This window comes from Tinamus guttatus, unplaced genomic scaffold (assembly GCF_059628265.1).
Source record: "Tinamus guttatus ecotype Peru unplaced genomic scaffold, ASM5962826v1 Tinamus_guttatus_pri_ptg000033l, whole genome shotgun sequence".
NCBI lineage: Eukaryota > Metazoa > Chordata > Aves > Tinamiformes > Tinamidae > Tinamus > Tinamus guttatus.
The window spans coordinates 1,220,557-1,241,051 of NW_028288567.1; the positions used below are offsets into that span (position 1 = coordinate 1,220,557).

The 20,495-nt window shown below is 43.0% G+C and overlaps 1 protein-coding gene across 1 annotated transcript; it reads left to right on the top strand.

Annotated features, from left to right (window-relative positions):
* Nucleotides 1-8,840: 8,840 nt before the first annotated feature.
* On the top strand, nt 8,841-19,039 carry TRAF5 (TNF receptor associated factor 5). Its single transcript, XM_010215643.2, has 10 exons — nt 8,841-9,058; nt 11,094-11,151; nt 12,053-12,154; nt 13,055-13,219; nt 13,660-13,737; nt 14,120-14,194; nt 14,468-14,560; nt 16,195-16,335; nt 16,854-17,022; nt 18,310-19,039. Exons 1-10 carry the CDS (start codon nt 8,844-8,846, stop codon nt 18,885-18,887), a joined length of 1,674 nt encoding a protein of 557 aa, XP_010213945.2. The 5' UTR covers nt 8,841-8,843; the 3' UTR covers nt 18,888-19,039.
* Nucleotides 19,040-20,495: the final 1,456 nt, after the last annotated feature.

A 20,495-nucleotide genomic window follows, 5' to 3' on the forward strand; every position in this document is an offset into this window, starting at 1 on the left:
GGGTGAGAGTTTAGCTCGCACAGAAAGACGGTCTGCCTCGTGTGGGTTTGACAAAGAAATTTTGGCTAGGTAGGTGTTAACTGACAATAGGTAAGATTCAGAGTAGAACTGGGAAGAGAGAAAAGCTTGTGAAAGTTTCAGAAACTGCAGAGGGCATGGGGAGGACATGCCAAAGGAATAAGGGTGGAGTTTGGGGAGGATGAGGAGGCGTCCAAGAGGGGACAAGATTTTAAGTGTTTTTGCAGGAGACACTGGACATGGAATCTCAAAGGAGTACAAAGAGCAGGAAACAGTTTTTGGCAGTTTTGCACCAGAGGCACCTTGCAGACATCCCAGCCTCAGCAGCGCAGCCTGGCCTGCCCGCAGCATCGTGCTCGGGGACCAAAGCCAGCTTGGTAGGGTGCTGTGCCCACCTTGTCAATGAGCTGCACGCCAAGGAGCACCAACGTCTTCCCCTCACCTTTCCCCAGCTTTTTGTGTCCAAGTTTCTTCACGAATGCCTGTGCGGATTGAATCCTGCCATGGTCAGCACATGCTTCCTGCACCCGTGCCCATTCGCCTGCTTGCTGCCCATAGCAGGACAAACCTCCTAGCCTGGAGGTGCTCAGGCAGGCGGGAGAGCCGAGTCACGCATTATTGTTAATATTGTTAAAACAACTCAAGAATTTCCACTCTCACCACAGCTCGGTCTTGCAGCAAGTAAATAAGTATGTGAGAAACTGCCTGTACCCCGAGCTGCAATGGTTTTCTTTGGGACTGCCCAGAGTGCTTTCAAGTGTGTTTGTCTTTGTGGTGGGGACCAACTAACCTCATTTATACATATGATATAGTGACATCTACATGCAGGGGCCTGTAAGGGTAAATACGCTGCTCCGAGCTTGGTTAGTGAATTGTAATATTGAAAAGAAAAAGTTATTTGTTATTGGTGTTATGCAAATCCCTCTAGTACCTGAACAAACCTCAAGGAGGGGAACAATCTGCAAACGAGTTTTGCACAGGAGCACACACTCTTTGATAAGTCATGCCTCGTTTGCAGTCCCTTCTACTTTGAGGGGATATGTGTGGGTTTCAGAAACAAAGTTTCTGCCCAAAACCATAAATGGGCCCAGCACCTGTAATATTGGCCTTGCAAAGTGTGAAAGACACAAACCTCGCAGGTTTCATTTCTTAACGTGGTCTTAGAGGCAGCTGATGTAAATGATTGTGGGAGCACATATTCAATGGGAGATGGTGTATGGGGGTATTAGGCACTACCCTTAATGGAAAAAAAAATCATAGTTTCATCTACCCCAGTGTCGCTTGCGTTAAATCTTGTGTCGGGCAGCTGAGCCAGGGGACTGCGGGGCCCGCATGAACCCCTTTTTTTATCTTGCTGTATTTCTTCAGCATCATGTTTGATTTGCTCTGAAAGCCAGAGTTTTAGTTTGTCTTAGTAATTTGGATGTGAGGTTGCCGAAGAAGTGGTGACTTTATTCAGAGATTTTTGCTGGTTGAGTTACTCATTAAGACTAATTTAAATGGTTAGGAGTGCAAAAAATAGGCACCAAGACTCTCATGGGCCTTGAATGGGTATTAACAGGCAAGCCAAGATGGATAATAGTGTCTCCATCCCCTCGGACAGGTAGCATCCTCCTTGGAAGGAGAGGTAAAGTTAAAAGGTGATGGAGTCATGCCTGTCACTAAGACCCAGACCTGCAGAGTATGTAGTGACCTAATTATTTGTTACCAGAGGTGAAGACTTTGCTTTGGCTCTCATACTCTTCAGTTCGAGAGAGTAAATTTAAAACAGTATTTGTCATACTCTCCCTCTGTTGTTATTACTTCTTTTCAGTAACTTTTCTATATGTTTTTCTTGTCTTTGTTACTTTCCTTCCTTCTATTTCCTACATACTCTTCCTGTCTGTTTTCTTGCTTTCCCTCATCCCCTTGAGTTGAGCTAAAGTTTCTTATGCTCCTTGCCAGTTCCTGCCCTCACGTGCAGGGTCTTCACGCAATGTTGGCCACCGAAGGATGTGCATGAACGGTGACACCAGTCTATTGCTTTCTACTCATCTGCAGAGTGAAATTGTTTAAAAGTAAGATCCTGCTCCTACTCAACTTCTCCACTTGGGGCTTTCCCCAAAGCTTCCCAGAAGCAGCTGGTGCTTTCTGGAGCTGCACTGGTGGCCGGGTGGCCTCCTCTGTGCCAAGCTGCCCGGGATCTCTCCTTCCTCGCCTGGTTTCGTGGAAAGACCTCACAAAGTTGGTTTGTTTTGCTGATGTCAGACAGTGCTGAGGTTGTGTGCAGGCCTCAGCCTGGCCAAGACACATGCTGAGGGCATGCATGAGTTGCAGTGACACATGGGTGTCTTCTGCTTTAATAAACTTAACCACAGAAGAGGGCTTAGGTTGCCTCTAGAAATACAACTGGAATTAGTCTAATTGACCAAGAAGCAACTGGTCTTCACGTGATGGTCTTCTCTCTTTGTCAGCAATGGCCTCTTCTCCTTGGCAGTGTTGCAGCGGCAGCTTGGCCGTTTCAGAGCTCCAGCGAAGGAGCGGGGAGAACGTGTGGTAATGGCAATGCCTCCTGTCAGGGGAGATGGAATCAGGTTAGAAATGCCCTTCAATTAAAGAGAAGAAGCTAATGAGCTGTGTTTTCTACAAGATAGAAACTTTCTTTAGAAGACTAGTGTCTTAAATATCAGGAATATCCTATAAAATACTGCTTTTGTAGATGCCTTACCTTAGGGGAGAAAAAAGGTTGTTATCAGTCTTTTTTTTTGACTGGTGGCATGTCTAATTGGCCAAAGAAAGCAAGGCCCAATACCCAAGCTGATAGCTTTGCTTTCCTAACCCTCCAAACAAAATTAAAAGATAAAAATAGAAAGCCAGGGGAGACGGCAGAGGAGAATAAGGAACGAGTGAGGATTTAAATCGAGCTTGTGGCACTGCAGTAAAGGAAATGCATTTTTGCTTGGGAAAAGGAGGCTGACATACAGAGAATTTGTGGAGACACAGTTAAATTCAAGCTATAAAATCTATAGAGAATGCAGCTGCTTTGATTATTACAACCCCCAGTATAAGCATTTATTTTCATAAAATTGATTTTACCTGAGTTGGGAAGTTGCTTTAGATGTCAAGCGTCTATGCAGCATTTTGGAGCAAGTTAGTGCAGTGCAACCTCACTCGCTGTGCTGCCAACTTCAGGTTGAACCAGTGCAGTTTCCTTGCATAAGCTGTCCCCAGTTTTCCTAAAACGAGTTGCTCCACCTGTGTTCATAAGGGCTACTTGTGGGATTTTCAGGATGGGACCTTGGTTTTCCTTGCATCCTGCCATGTATTTTTACTTTAGTTACACCACGTATTTCTTTCTTTTTTTGGAAAGTGGGGCTATTAACGTGAAAACAAGAGCTGTGAGAAACGTTACTGGTAGCCTTATGCAGCTCCAAGAAATGAGTTCTGCAGTCACTGCAGCACCTTAAGGGAAACTACTTTTCAATGACTTGTCGCTTGTCCTAGCCCTTTGAAACATTTTTAGACATGATCTTTTCAAAGCTACGTCGGGGGATTTCCACTCCCTTGCTGGTTTAAAATGCTCATACTGCTTAACCACAAAGCCTACGCTCACACACTCTCGCTCGCGCCTGCTCTCATTTTCTCCCCATCCAGGATCAGCTACGTTTCCAGGTACGGGTCTAGCAAAGTATCTTGTTCATTGCTGGCAGGAGTCTAGTGCTGTTATAATTACTTGTCTTTTTTTTTTTTAAATGACTCTTCAGGTATTAGCTGTTGCAAATGGATGTTTGAAAATCGTGCAGGTTTGTTAATATAAGGTTGGAGAATCTAAAGGGTTGAGTTCTTCAGAAGTGACAAAGAGCTGCAAGAGCTCATGTGGTGCCTAATATCAGCAACGCTGAGTGGGAACTTTTTAATGTAAAGTTGTGGTGTTGATAAGGAAGGCGGTAAAACATCCAGGTATTGATCAAGAAGCTTAAAGTGACTGACAAATGAAAAAAAAAAAAAAAAACTCTGTTTTCTGGTAGGTTAGCCTGATCAAGGGAGATCTATGTAAGTATCTTCTTCAGGAGCATTAGTGTTTATCAACTTGAAATGTAGTTATTAAGATATCAAAAAGCTTTTCTGCGGGGAAGGGGAGGAGGGCTGTCTTTTTCTTTTTATTATTTTTTTATTTTCTAAGTAGCAAGGTTATTAAGTACCAAGTGTTTCACTGAATTTTTAATAGATCTTGAATATAACCTTTCTAGAGAGTGACTGCAGGGGTTTTAGGAACAAATATATTAAGGCACCTTGTACATACTAGTTGTAATAATCTTTTGTTGGTTAGATGTAGAGAGATTTCTTGATATTACAGTAGGAATTCATTAATTAATGATTGGAGAGCCATGGAAATACTAAATGTAGCAAATAAGCCAGACGGCTGGAAAATCAAACCTACTTCAGCACCAGGTATGCTTTGTTAGTTATATGGGTGTATTTTTTATTTATTTTTAATATTGCATGTATTAGAGTGTGCCTATGCTTGTAAAAATGATGAAGTCTAGTCTTATGGGAATTTACTGTACTACTTGGCAGTAAATCTATGCAGAGAAAACCCTGCAGTCATATCCTCTTTAATGAAAATTTGCTTATGGAGATTAGCAAACCGATGCTGCTTTCACTGTGTTTTTAGAATAAGGTGATATGGGGATTTGAACGAAATGAAAGTTGCTGTTGTACAAAAGAAATCAAGTTTGGTTCTGCTGCCCTCTGCAGCAGCATCCTTGTGGGTCCCCAAGCAGAGATCCGCTGGAGACGATGTGGATGGGATCTCCGCTGCTGGATGCCGTCTGGCCGCTGAACTGCCCTTTTTAGGCTTTGCTGCCAGGAGGGAGCCTTGCAGGCAAGTGGGAAGCCAGCTTTGATGCAGCAAAGGATCTTTTTCCCCACGTAAGAGGCCACACATTTGCACCCAGAATCCTTCCCCCAGGGGAGACCCACAAGTGCTGGGTTTCGTTGTTGCTGGTCAAAACACTGTCACCTTTCTGTGTTTGAAAGGATAAAGATGATGCTGTGGTGACATCAGAGGGCCTCATCTGTTGCTTTTAGCTGACTCAATATAATCTGCTCTGTCTTAAATTTGTACCTATTTTAAAGTGTCTAGATATTTATAGCCCTTTTGTAGACTTTATTACCTCTAAATGTCTGTATATTAAGTGTCAGGGCTTGTTCTTTCTCAAAATGCAGTGTTTGTGCGGAGGAGCCTTATATTATTAGTAAGTCATATAACTGGGTTATTTTAACTCTAAAATACTGGAGACAGATAATTTACCTAGGTCATAAGGAAGTTTAGAGAGAGTAAATTTAATGCAAGTTACATTCCCCTCCATCATGCTTCTGTCTATCAACTCCCAATAAAAAGAATTGTAAAGTATAATGAATTTTATGTTTTTTCCTCATTTTGACTAAGACAGTCATACAGTTCTGATATGCTATAAAAGATAATTTTCAAGGGAGGGACTGAGAGTCTTCTAAGCCTTAGCCCTACTGAGTATCATGATGCAAAGGAACATCATTGAGCTAGATGTGGGAGAGCATGAGTAGAAATCTCTTTCTGTGCTCTATATGTACATCCTGGAAACATAGTATGCATGGGAGTCACCACAGAGCTCTCTGCTGAGTGATACTGCAGTTTGGGAAGGCAGCCAGGTACAAGTCTCCATGTACACAGAGGACCAGGCAGGGACTGGACCAGCACCACCCACCTATTTGCTACCCAGCAGGATCAGGAGACATCTTTTATTTGGTCCAAGAGGACCAAATCTGTGATAACAGTTCACATATTTGCCCTGCACTACCTAAAAGACAGGGTGGCTTTCAGTGCTTACGCTTGGGTCTGCCGTCCTGGGTGTTCTGGTCTATTTTGAGCACAGCGTTGGGCCTGCCCGAGTGGCCGTTGCCCTTGGCGCTCCTGTGGTAATCTGATAGCTCTTGTTGGGAGCTTGATCTCACATGGCAGTGAGCATAGGCTCTTAAGAAAGAATTACCACATTATAGAGATTTTTTTTTTCCCTGAGTGCAGTACATACATTTTTGATGCCAAAAGTGTTTCTCTGTCCAGGCTAGTTCAGTGTCGTGTACATGTTGCACAGTGTTTCTCCTCCCATATGGCTGTTGGTGGCCATGATCAGCAGCATCGCCGCGAAGGGGACATCCATGCTTTAATGTGGTTGTGAAGAGTGTTCATGTAACAGCTGCATTCTAATTAGTGTAACCATGCTGATTTTTTTCCTTTTAACATGGGCTGCTTGTGTCTTACTGAGAGCAATAAGATAAACTAATTGTGGATCCATTTAGATAGAAGATGTTGGGCCTCAGCTTGATGTGGTGGTAGTTAAAACAGGATAGCCCACATTTTAAACAGTTTATTTTTATTATGAAAATTTTCCGCCCTGGATTTTTCCCCACCCTGTAGCAAAGGTGTTTCAGGCATAGTCTGCTGTGAGTGCACAAATTTGTTGAGGTCTGTGCGGTCGTTATTTGTAAGATTTGGCTTAGCTTCTAGTGATCCAAACTATCCCTCTAACACGAGCCCAGAATCAGTTCAGTTTATTTTGATACATGGAAGTACAATGCACCTGATGCATGGATTTGCTGTGTCCACAGTGTTTGGTTTATCCCGTGCTTTTCCAGTGGCGTTGCAGTGCCAACGCTACTCTGTGTGCATCCCACTTCTGCCATGAGCATCCTTGTGCCACAGGAGTCCACTAGCATTTTGGGATTTGAAGGCAGCCTTGCAGTTTGCATGTGACGCAACTGCAGCATGCGCGAAGCAGGGACACTTCCGCAGCATGCAGAAGTGAAAGCTCACCTCGCCGGCGCGCGGCTGCCAGCAGGAAGCTGACTCAGTTAACTCAGGACGCTCTCCCTCTCGCACAAAGCACTTTTTCCTCTGGTTTTGGTTCAGAGAAGGCGGCTGGCCGGCGCTCGAAGGCAGAAGCGGAAGGGGAGCTTCTGCCACCGGCGCCGGGTGACATCCACGCTCGGTTGCAACCGCGCTCAGTCGCAACCACGCTCTGCGCCTGTTGTGGTTCGCGTGACGCCACTCCTGGCGCAGACACGCGCCGTTCACGTTCCATTACCACCCCAATGCACGGAGACACTAGTGGGCGATGGTTTCTGTGAAGCAGCAGTGTCCAGCAGCAGCTGCAGCCTCGTGGTCGCAGCGTATCAAAGTGACCCTTTTTCAGGTTGTCCCAAACACACCCTAAGCCCCAATAACACCTGAAGGATGAGACTAGAAACAAGAGGGAAGCCTGGGCACAAGGTGCTGCTGTCGCTACAGGGCTCTCGGCCAACCTCACGAAGACCCAAGCTTCCACCCGCTCCCCAAGCCAGCTGAGGTGGAGCGGAGGCTCTCCTGGGCAAAAGCTGTGGAGCAAGGTGCTCGGAGACTCCTTTTAAGGAAAAAATATATAAATATATATATATATATATATATGTGTGTGTGTGTGTGTGTGTGTGTGTGGAGGGAGGGAGGGATATGTGCGCCTCAAGGCACTTAGGGAAAAGGAGTCTTATTTCAGCCGCATGTTTGGAAAGTGTGTAGTATATGCGTGCTTTCTTCAGAAGGAGATAGAAAGGAGATTTAATTAGCAAAGAGGTGTATTTAAGTGAGTTTCTAGATGGTATTTTGAGTTGGTAACCATGTCTCTTAGCTTTTTCCATGTGCTTCCTTAAAATATTTATAATGTTTACCTCAGCCAGAAACACATTGTACACAAGGCAGGCCCTAAGAGACAAACTGGTGAAACGGATTTTTTGGTGGAGTTTTACAGAGAGCAGCATTTACTTGCTAAATCCTTAGGATCGAGTGGGCTACATCCTCCTTCAAGAGGTTCGATGCTATGGAAATGAGAAAAAGCATTAGAAAAAAACTGATTTCTTGTAGGATTTAGGATTTTTAGCTCCTCTGGGCTGCATCCCTGGTTAATGTGAGAAAGAGAAGCTGTCCCTAATCATGTACCAGAGCAGTGGGAGACCCATTTGCAGGGCTCACTGTCTAAAACTCGAAGGAGATTTGAATCCCCTGGTGGTCTGTGGGATGCAGGATCGTGGGAGGGGGCTGCACGGCAGGGGGAGCGCTGTCAGTGCAAGGTCATGAGGAGACGTGGTGGCCCCGCTGGCCTGGTCTGGCAGGAGAAGCCTCAGCGACCTTCCCGGCCTCCTAGAGCACTGTTGGTGCTGCTAACAGGGACTTGCTGGCCTGGGAGGGAGAGGAGTTTGTGTGGATGAGGCCTGGCGCACATGTGTGTTGTTATGGCAAGCTTAGAGGTTTTGGCTTCTGCTACACTGAAATTGAAGGTAAAATCTTTTTGCTCCCCTTCTCATGTGCGCCTTGCTGCTAACCACAACGCTGTGCTCTTTCTGACCCAGTGCAATGAGTAAGTAAGGCCACGTGGGTGGGCTTTACGTTAAGTGTAGGCTTTTCTGGCAGGCGCCGGGCCGAGACGTGACCTCTGCTGTCCCCAGCTACGTCTGTGGCTTTTCTGAAACTAGGGGCTGTTGTGGGAAAATCAGGAAGAAGTTCTCTCTTCTGGGGGATAACTTTCACGTTGTGAAATGCTTTCCAAAAGGTGTTTTCAGGCTAGTCACGTAAAGAAGGGTGCGTCGTTTTGTAGTTCTCTGAGGTTTTCACTGCTTTTCTGTAGCTGATGCTGCCTTTTCCTCTGAAATCTACTGAAACCTTCTGTAAATGAAACTGCTCAAATAACAAGCAATCTGCTGCGAGCTGTAGCCGAGGTGATTTGGCTGTAAATATTTTAAAGGATTCTTTTTGCATTTGCTTTTCCAGGGCAGCTTCCATGGCCTGTGACGAATTCACTGGTCTCTCGGACATCTTCACACGCCAGAACTCTGCCAGTGGTGCTTCCCTAGACTTCGAACCCGACGCTGACTACAGGTTTGTGGAGAGCTTGGAGGAGCGCTACAAGTGTGCCCACTGCCGCCTGGTCCTGCACAACCCGCACCAGACGGGATGTGGCCACCGGTTTTGCCAGCAGTGCATCCTTTCCCTGAGGTTAGTACAAGTTCTTTCTGTGTTTGCAAGCTCACTTTCCTCCCTGGATTAAAAAGAAGCTGGCACCTTCTATAAATCAACTGCAGATGCCGAAATAATAGCAATGAGCTGGTTAAAAAGTGTGGGAGTCAATGGAAAGACTGTTGAACTTGGTCACTCCATTCTCAGTGCTCTAAAGATACCTCTGTAAACCTCACCTGGTGAGGGCAAGCAATATGGGATCATTTTGGCCAGTGCTTGGAATTTTTATGTGTATAAAGTCAGCATAAGGAAAATTGTGATGTATACTTAAGCACATTTGTGTGAGGTGCTTTCTAGCATACAAAGGCACTCTATCACTGCGCTGTTCAGGTGAGTTTGTTGCATTAACCTCTGGTGTTTCTTGTACCAGTGGTTAGATCAAAGCTGTCTGCTTTGGTATAATTTCTTTGCTTTTAGTGGAGTTACAAAACACTATTTATATTATCTGATACCACAGTGAGATCATAAGGTTGCTGGCATCCATCTGCTTGGGATTTATCTGCCCATGAAATGCGTTTACACATTGCACAAACCTGTCTGGAAATTTGTGATGTGTCGTTTGGTGCATCTGCAGTAGAATTTGGCTCAGGAGAGCTACAGAGAAGCTTAATTATGTAGATGACTTTCACACTTTACCTTTTACATATTTTAGATGCTTCATGTTAGTCACTCCATCTTTCAGGGTTGCCTCCCCATGGACAGTGCCTCAGTAAGCGTTTCCTCGTACTCACTGTAGGACTTCAGGGAGCTTTTTGAGACAGGAACCATCTGAACCGATGTTGCTGTCGTAGCCAGGAACGTGCGGCTTGCGCCAGACAAAGCCGTCTGAATGCAGACTGGGAGATCGCTCCACATCTGACATTTGGTAGCAACAGATGGCCAGAGAGTGACAAAGTCCTCTTAATTAAAAAACATCTTATTAGCACTTGTAGCACAAACTCTGCTTTCTGTTATGCTGTTGCAGCTTAATGTCCTCTTAGTGCTATGGGCAGGATTTGGCAATGTGTTTTTGAAGCTCGGTTTGGTTCTTAGTGCATCCCACGTGAGTGGGATATAGACAAGGCACATTCTATCCAGGATTTATTTTTACGTAACTTTAAGGTCGATTCATAAAGGAAAATACCACTGTGACATGAGAACAACATGTAGCATTTATTTTAGTGTAACATTGCTGACGTAAATTAACTTGTTATAAAAGTGACTAAAATGTAGGAAACTGAGGAATTTTCTGCCTGAATCAAGAGGTGGTGGCATTATTCTTCCTGTTTGTACCTACAGGTTCTTGTGCTTGTTATGAATAGGCTGCATAAGGATTATCTGAAGAAAAAACACTGTGTATGGAAAATATTCAGATTATCTAGAGGCTTTGCACAGAACTGTTTTCAGGTGTGCAGAAATAGGATTGTAATATATTTTCTCATATTGCCTCCCTGAAGCTCTCATGATATATGCTTTTTTTCCCTTGCTATTATCTGTATTCAGGGTTTTGTATTTCTCACCTTGATTTTTCACATAGGAGGGCTGCTCTCACTTGTATTCTACCTGTCTGGTACTTATGCAGATGCCCAAATACATGTCTTGTGAACACTGAAGGGATGCCTGACTTAGCATTCTGTTCTGTAACTTTTGAGTTCACAGGATGTTTTTCGATTAGGTGTATATTTCTTGGATAATGGAACAAACAAGAATGTGTATGATTTCTCGAGCCATGTATCACTGTGGTATAAAGCATTCGTTGACCTCACTAAGAAACATGTGTCAATAGATCCTGAAATAACAGATACTTAATTTCAAACTGCAAGGTATTACTGACCAATTTGAAAATCTTCTTAAAGAAAGTCCTCCCACTTGCACCTTGCAATACTGAAATTGAACCAAATGCATTTTGCGGATTTTCTCTCTTAACACTGAAGTGTCTGCTGCTGATTCCCACAGAGCCAGGTGGTAGCATGGCCCAATTTTGTAAAAGAAGTCAGCTGCTCTGGGAATTAACATGACTCTTCTTTTGATCTAGAGAACTGAATGCAGTACCCACCTGTCCTGTTGACAAAGAAACAATAAAAATGCATGAGGTAAGTGGCTCTAGTTGCAGCTGCTTCAGCAGTCAATATCCACTAGAAAAAAAAAAGTAAGAAAAGAAAAATGTTCTTATCAAGAAAGCTAAGAAAAGATAGATCTTAGTCTCTTAGTCCTCAGGGGCAAAGCAGCTTTTGTCCCTTAAACAATGTTAAGGGAAATAGTGTGCAAGGATGCATAGCTAAAGCTTTATTTTTATATCCTGTGTCATTTTAGTCCTCTGTATTTTCCTGTAGAGTGGCCAAGAGTTTCATGCAGTTTTAAATCTTCTCTAGTGTTTAATGTTTCTTTTAGTGGAGAGTTTGTTTACTTACTACTTAATCCCCCATCTTGCCGGGGGATCTTGTTTATTTGCCTTTGCCGTTGACCAGGCTTTCATTTGCTGCTTTAGGTCTTTTCGATACACCTCATTAGCCTTGCAGACTTAATTCAATTTCTGGTAACTTTTTGAAGTAAAAGACAAGTTTATGTTTCTTATTTTGTAAGCTACAGATTTTTTTTGAATGGATTAAACGTCCTTAAAAGTATATTACCTACTTGATCCTGCCAGGATATATTTTCTGGTGAAATTTCATCTCCTTCTTTCTCTACTCATGATAGGAAATTGTAGTCTAAATGTTTACGAGGTTGCTGTTTTTCACTCGCTGTCTCCTAGCCTGTGCAAATTTTGAGTAATGCAGCAGTGAACAACTTTATAATGCTCCTCGTAGGAATAGAAAATAAACATAAATATTTTTGCTTATATTTTTAGTATACATTTTCAAGCAGAATTATCAAGAACCATGCCTATGGTTAAGGAATCCTCACATTTGTCTTTAAAAGATTTCTTGTGATGTTTTGCTGCCTTTTTATGTAACATCTTAGATAACCTCATATGAAGACTAACTTTCTTTACAGGTATTCAAAGACAACTGCTGTAAAAGAGAAGTTCTTAACTTGCAAGTGTTTTGCAAAAATATTCCTGATTGCAACTCAAAAGTAATTCTGGGACGATATCAGGTTAGTTCACTTCATCAAATTCAGAGGCCTTTGATTTGCATACAAACTCTGATGTGTGCTTTAAGGTCAGCTTCAGGAATTGTCTTCAGAGTTATTGTAGCAATGTGGTTTAAGTGTCTAGATCACAACTTACCCTGTCTGTATGTAAGAAACAAATGTCCATAGAAAATATCATAGCTGTAAGTTTGTTCCAGCGTTACCTTAAAGTATTTAAGATCTCCTTCTCTGGAGATCTTCAAAACCGACTTGGATGCAGTCCTGTGCCACGTGCTCTAGGTGACTCTGCGTGTGCAGGGGGGTTGGACTAGATGATCTCTAGAGGTCCCTTCCAACCTTAAGCATTCTATGATTCTATGATTCTATTTAACAAGAACTGTTTGCCTTTATCTCACTGTGGTGCATCTGTCTTTTTTTTGAGTTCAGGAGAGTCTTAACAGGTAAGATGCTGGAGGTTCCAGCACACTGATGCTCAGCCTGGTGTCATGGCCACACTCTCAGCAGGGCTTCTGAGCCCGGCGCTGTCGCAGCTCCGTGGCCCAGCGGGGTCTGATGGGCGAGCTTGGAGGTGGCCTGTGGCTACCACACACAGCTCGTCTGCACCTGCACACCTGGGGTGGAGGCTTCTTGAACACTCACAGCTGCTTGCCAAGAGGAATCAGACATTTTGGCTTTTTCTCGTGTGTAAATTGAGTAAAAATGGGAAATTAAAGAAAGGGCTGTTCAAGTTTGCAGCTCATCTGTTTACTCTGCTTTTGAGGCAATGCTGAGGAAGAATGTATAGGTTTGTTACCAAACTGCCAAATGCTTTATGTGTGTGCTAGGCCAGTGAAGATGTTGTGAACCACATCCTATTCTGGTATTCATTCCTCTGCTGTATTAATTTACCTTTCCACGTTGCAGGAGCATCTTCAGCAGTGTCTGTTTGAGAGTGTGCAGTGCATGAATGATGGATGTTGTGATCAAATTCTTCGGAAAGATTTGAAAGATCACTTGAGTCAGCACTGTAAATTTCGAGAAGAAATGTGTCAGTACTGTAGTACATATGTGGTCTTAATCAACATGAAGGTAAGGTCATAAAACATTCCCTGGGAATCTATAGCACATGTCTGCTTCCTTAATGTTGCAGACTGAAAAGTTTCCAGCATTACAATGAGGCTTTACAAATTGTGGAACAGCATTTGGCCAAGAACACGAAGGAGAAAGCATAATAAATGTGTAAAATAAATAATGCCAGTTGCTGTAGCTCTCTTATGAACAGCAATCTGGTATGGGGTTTGCACTTGCATTTTTGTGATTATTTCTGCATGCCAGAAATTAATAGCTTCCTTTATAAATGCTACTTTATAAAAATAGAGAATTGTATGTTGTAGGCAAGAATAAATTAATATGTAAATTTTGTATATTTGCCTATTCTTGCCTATAATATGCTGTGTGTCATCTTTGATATGGTGTTCTTTGAGTCCGATACAAATTGTTTCTTTTTTTGTTTCTTTTTTTCTCCGCAGAATCATGAAAAAAATGATTGTCCTGACTATCCTGTGCCTTGTCTCCAAAACTGCTCACAGATAATCCTAAAAAAGGAGGTACTGTAATTTTTTCACGTACAGTAATTCAGCACACTGCACTCTTCTATGAAATTTGAAACTCATGTCATAGACTACATTGAACTATGCCAATAAAATAGGTTTACTCATTTGCTCTAAGTATTTTCTTTGTTTTGTCCTAAAGGTGATATGTCTCACTTTGTGAATGAGGTGTTAACATCATTGCAAAACATTGGTGTTGCAGTGCCAGTGGATCATCTGGCTTCCTTATTGACTCTGACCACTCGTCTTCCCCTTTACATGATCGGTGGTCTATTGACATGGGCCTTTATTCATCATTTATACAGATATTTAGATATTACCAGCACAGTAAGTTACTTAGCATTTATTTCATTAGCACTTTCTCTGTTAATATATGCAGATTGAAACCCATCAGACAGTGTGTCCAGAGACCGAAGTGGACTGTCCCTACAAACAATATGGTTGTCTTGTAAAGGTATTGTTCTATACATCTTTATTTGCACTGGGATTGAAATTTGTCTACCAAATCAGTCAAAGTATTTACTAAAATAGCTGTTTCTGTTCTCTCACAACTCTTCGTAGTATTGACTAAGATAGCAATAAAGTCAGGATTGCCATTCCCTCACTTTCAAAGCACAGAGGAGACATTTTAAACACTTGCATCAGTAACATTTTTTTACTAAACATTTTCAAAATGTCTGTCTAACATGTAACTAGATTCTTTCACTTTCTCCTCTGCCTCACTAAGGTTAAAAGAGGAAAACTTGCTGAGCATGAAAATAGTGCCCTGAGGGAACACATGCTGCAGATTTTGGACAAGAACTCCAGGTTGGAAGAACAGGCAAGTCATATTGTGGAACATTCTTCAACAGTTTTTGGCTCGTTATAGGATGCTATGAGATTCTGCATTTGTTGTGTGTTCCAGCTCAATTATATTTTAAAAGACTACTACAAAAGTCAGAATAAGCCCTTCCAGTAAGTCAGGTAGACTTATATTCTGCACCCAGCGTGGTGGGAGCCACCACTCCCCCCGTTTACTTCCTGCCTTTGCTTATGGTGGGCACGAGGTGTGCAATGGAGTGTTCAAGTTTCAGTGCTTGCCCAGACTGCAGGAACACACTGAAGAGGAGCCTCTTAAATGCCCGTGCCTCATGCTCTGCAGAGGCAGCACCAGCTGCTGGCTGTGTCCTCTAGCAGAGCAGCTTGCAAGCGCTTCTCCCTGCGTGACCATTGCTGCTGCTTCCAACAGGTGACACGGGGCCCAATCCTACCAAAGCGAATGCATCCAACTGACGGTCGACTTTCTCTTTTGCTTGTTCATTTAAAACATATGTACCCCAAAACACAACAATTCGGTGATCTGCTGCACTTCTGGATTCAGTTCTCCTCGCTTATTCATGTCTTGCTTGTTAGAGCCCAGTGCAACAATATGTATGTTCTATATCTATACACACACAGAAACATACATGCATGTAGGTTTATATTATCACAGAGCAGAATCTTGATGGAAATGGAAGGTATGAGTCTCTTAGTACCTATTGCTACACAGAGCTGTTAAGAAATACGGGCTTATGGTTTTCTTGGGAAATACCATCTTTTTTTTTTTGACCTGGAAATTCTGCCCAGTTAAAGTTCAAGATTTTTGCAGTTCTGCTGGGCTGACTTGACATCTGTTGCCTGGTTCTGCTCCAGTGAGCACCAGCTCCGAAGAGTGGAGACGTTGATGCCCGGCAATCACAGACAGCCCCAGTGCTCACAAACACACGCTCTGCAAGATGGTTCCCAGGAGGTGCTAGCCCTGTTGTGTATGTGCTGCCGAGCTGAAATCGTAGAATCATAGACTGCTTAAGGTTGGAAGGGACCTCTAGAGGTCATCTAGTCCAACCTCCTGCTCCAGCAGGGACACCTAGAGCACATGGCACAGGGCGGCATCCAGGTGGGTTTGGAAGATCTCCAGAGAAGGAGACTCCACAACCTCTCTGGGCAGCCTGTTCCAGGGCTCTGTCAAATTGCATATGTGCTGGAGGTGCCAAAGGTCCCCCATGCACTGCGAGTCCTGAATGTGCACTTTCTCCATGGGGGCACAGGAGACAGCTTGTGGGAGAGTGGCACATGCCATGGGCTTGCACATTTTTGTCTGGGAGATCCCCAACATAAACACTGTAAATGTTCAGGAATAACTGTTGAGCTCTACGCTCATCTCCTGCCTAAATCCAGCTGCACATCATGGTGCAGAGAAGCTTTTGGAAATCTTGCTTTGCAACCTAGGCAAAAATAAGATTTAAGAGGCAGAGCTCAATACTTACTAGTACTTATCCATTAATTTTGAATGAATTAGTGCATATGTAGTTAAGTTAGAGTATTTGCATGCCAAACCTCTCCATTTTTTCCTATGTAATCGCATACATTTTCATGTGATTGTTGGTATTTTTGTATTCCTTCATTCTTCTACTCTGCTTTTTTTTCCATCTGTAGATATCTGACTTGTGTAAGAGTCTGGAATGTAAAGAGATTAAAATCCAACAGCTTGCAGAGGCAGTTAAAAAGTGTGAGAAGGAATTCAGGCAGTTTACACAGCTGTTTGGAAAAAACAGCAATTTGATGGTAAGCACCCAGGTAAGACATTTATTTTACCTTTCTGTCCCTTTGCTTTCTTGCATCCTGGAATGTGTTTATCCAGTGATGATTGTCATCATCAGGGTGGTAACAAATGCTGTCTCCCAAACACTTCCTGAGCTTTTCTTGCATTTCTACAATACAATATCATTTTTTCATTTTATCTAATAAAGAAGTTTTGGGTATCTGGCTTGGTCAAAAAGCACTGAATAAATTCTGCATGGACAGATCCCCACGGCAATTATGCGGGTGTAAATTTGAACAACTGATTGAATGAAGCAGTGCAGTGTGAATTGGACTGAATCAGGGATGGATTCTCAGTGAGTAGATGCAGAATTAAACATGAGGGAGCATTTGGAAATGTCCCAAAGGCAACACATGTAATATTTTTGCATATAGCATGTAGTGAATAGTGCTGACTTGTTAAAGACTGCTTTATCTTATTTCAAATGATGTGATTGATTTTGAATGTCTTTGGCTCTGCTTCTCACTCTCTTCCAATGGCATTAATTGGGAAGGCTCTTGCCAGTCACCTGGATAAATCTGCACGCCTGGAGTCACAAGTAAAACAGTTAATACAAATGGCAAACCAGCAACAAAGTAAATTAGACTTGCGACCCCTGTTTGATACAATTGAAAATGTAAAGCAGAAGATTGCCCTTATGGAGACATATGATCAGCGTTTAGGTATGTTGGGAAACTTCTCTTTCTTTCCTGCATGGGTTTAGAATTTTTGTTGACTCGGTGGTGGTGGTGGTTTTAGAGGTCAGTTAACTGCAGCTATTAGTTGGTCATGGCTTTCCTGTTTGTGATTTCTAAGACCAATTGCTGGTAGTGAATACTCCATCCTCCCACCTTCCTTATGCACCAGTGTTACTATAGGCATCAGCTTCTGAATTCCTGTGGCACTGCAGGGTCAGGGAGCTGGGGTTGATGAGGCTGGTGGATTTTGATGGTAGTACCATGTGTGCAATATGAACCTTGTAAATTAATGTCAGCCTTGTATGTTAAAACAGCATGTTTGTGTAACATGTATGGACTTTAAGCAGAACTCTTTGATTGTTTCAGTGCTGTCAGTAGCCTTGCTACTGGGGTTGCTTTTGTCTTCCCTTCTTCATGACAAACTGCTTGCATTGCAGCCTGTCCTTGTCACTCCTGCTTCCCAAGCTCCTTCTGCAAAAGAGTGTAGTGAAAAATAAAGGCTAAGGTTTGGAAGAGAAATCAACAGAATCAGAGAGGAAACATACTTGTATTCCAGTGGCTATAAGTTATCTCCTACCCCTGCCCCTAAGAAGACTCACTGTAGATCAAAGAGTATCTTGTGGGAGAGGGGAAAAAACAGTCAAGTCAGATGTGCCTTTCAGCATCAGCTTTACCAGAGCAGGCCTCAAATATGAATCTTTAAAACAGAAAAAGCAGCTGTTGTAGGCCAGCTTCTATCCTTTGCTGCTGTAGGTCCAGCAAGGCTATGATCTTTCACTTCCCTGGCATTACTTTAGGTCTGTCTTTACATGAGTCAGCCCCAGATGTAATGCTGATTTTCACATGGTTCCTGTTACAGCCTGACAATGTTGGCGTTTTCCAGGGTGGCACTGTCATTAGTTACGAGAACATGAATATATGCAGCAAATGAGTCTAAGTAAAGAGTTTGTATAACCTTGGAATCTAGATGCTAATTTTGCTTCTCAAGGCTGTCTCTAGGGTGGGAGTAACCAATAGTTAAATGGAGCTTTTTGAGAGTCATTTAAGAGTTCATCTTAAACTCAGGCATAACCTTGGCAAAAGGCTGAGTGGACTGGCCTGTGCTACAAAGTTAGTTGTCTCTGAGAAGCTCTTGAATGTAATGCCACAGTTTAGTCTTCAGCCTGGGTCTTGAGTAATTAAGTACTGTCGACTCAAATCTGGTTGCTCTTTGTTTCCAGTGTTCTGATGGTCTTATTTAACTGAATGTTTCCTCTTTTTTTTTTTTTCCAGTTGTTTTGGAAGGTCAGTCCAACAAGCATGATCTCCAGATCAATATTCACAAAGCACAGCTCAACAAAAATGAAGAACGATTTAAGCTTTTGGAGGGCACGTGTTACAATGGAAAATTAATCTGGAAAATCATGGACTACAAGATGAAGAAAAAAGAAGCAGTGGAAGGCCGTGTCCTCTCTATATTCAGCCAGCCTTTTTACACCAGCCGCTGTGGGTACAGGTTATGTGCAAGAGCTTATCTGAATGGGGATGGCTCTGGAAAGGGAACACACGTCTCGCTCTACTTCGTTGTGATGAGAGGGGAGTTTGACTCACTGCTGCCATGGCCTTTCAAGCAAAAAGTTACACTTATGCTTTTGGACCAAAGCGGGAAAAAAAATCACATTGTGGAAGTCTTCAGAGCCGACCCCAACAGCAGCAGTTTCAAAAGGCCAGATGGAGAAATGAATATTGCCTCGGGATGTCCACGCTTTGTGCCACACACCGTTCTAGAGAACACAAAAAATACCTACATCAAAGATGACACTCTCTTCTTGAAAGTAGTTGTGGATTTAACCGATCTGGAGGAGCTATGAAAAAAAATCCTTGATAATGGGACTGCTTGAACTATTAAGAAATGCATTTTTGGTGACCACCGGCCATGCAATAGTGAATTGCCACTAGTTAAGCTATCGATAACATTATCGAGGCTTTTGGACTGCATAACAGCTAATGAATTGCCAAAGTGTCAACCTTCTGTTTTTTAACTTTCAAGACTGCGGTTTTAAGGCAGCTCTAAGTCCAGTTTGATGTTGTGAACATACATTCACACCTGTGTTTTAGCACTGCTCAGTACATGTTGGGGGTGAGTGTTTGGCTCCTATGAGAGACTGGCGTTTTGGGATGAATGTCCTGCAGTTAACCTTGTGGAGCCCAAGCAGGTCTGTGGGCTCCCGTTATTTACACAGAATTTACATCTGTGTTAATTACACAGATGTCCATCATCGCAGTCTGCATTTCACTGGTCTGAAATGGAAACACTTCAGTACTAGCACATTTGAATTAACATGTCATGATCCTCCAACTGCCTGAGGTTTTGAAGCAGAGAGAATAGCTTCAGCCAGGCAGGGGAAATCTTAGCCAGGGATCCAGCATTCCCTTTTCTTCTTTTCCAGAAAGTCCAGAGGAAGGTGCCAGTGCCTCTTGCTTTTCTAACCTTGATGTTTCAGCTGCAGTGAGTACCCCAGCTTACAATAGCCTTGTTAATGTCCTCTCTGTACCTGCCTAGTGCCTTGGGACTGAGCCCAGTTGGTGATAAGCCTCCACAGTCCCCTCCTTGAAGTCAGAGGACTTACCACCTCTCAGGATATGGCCATAAGCGGGGTGCTCAGGCAGCCCAACCGCTCTCTGCTGCACTGCTGGAAAAAAGGGCGCAGAGCTCCAGTATTTCTGCTTGCACACCCATGCAAAATAGATCTTTTCTGGCCTCCCAGCTCTGCAGAAGGCTTTGGATATTTGCTAGTGGAAAGTCCTATGTTACATGCACTGTTCCCCTCTGCTAGAAATTTGAATGTTTCAGGGTGGAGGGAGAAAATGGATTAGGAGATGAACCCAGTTCTTGCCTTTTAACAAATACTAGATCTTCACTACCAGCAAGATAGCTACTGTGGAGAACTGAGAAGTACTTCTGAAGATCTTAATTTTTATCCCCAGCTCCTTACCTGTTGCACCAGCGTGCATGCATTGTACGTGGTTACTGGAGACAGAATAAAAACACTAAGCTCAGGCACTGAGAAACAAGTAACAAAGAATACATGTGCCTTTCAAAAGCCCATAGGGACCTGTGAGAGGGATCGAATTTTGCACAATCAATCATTTTGTTGCTATAAGTGACAGAATTCTGTGTCTCTTGCGTCATCTCTTACAGAGCAGGTATTGAAACATTAAACATAACCCATTGCTCCTGCAGTCCAGTGGCAGAGAAACCTGGGATTTTTCAAAAGACAGTAAGAAATTAAGCTGGATTTATAATAAGAGTAAACTAGGCAGGCTAAAAAAACCAAAATGGGGCACAGAATGCAAGGAATAAGGTAGAAAATTCAAGAAGAAGGCAAATGTGGCAAAATCTAAAATGTCCAGGCTTTCTGTGCAGATTGTCAATACCACCGAAAATAGTGCAATTTCAAGACTGATGATAAGGTGAA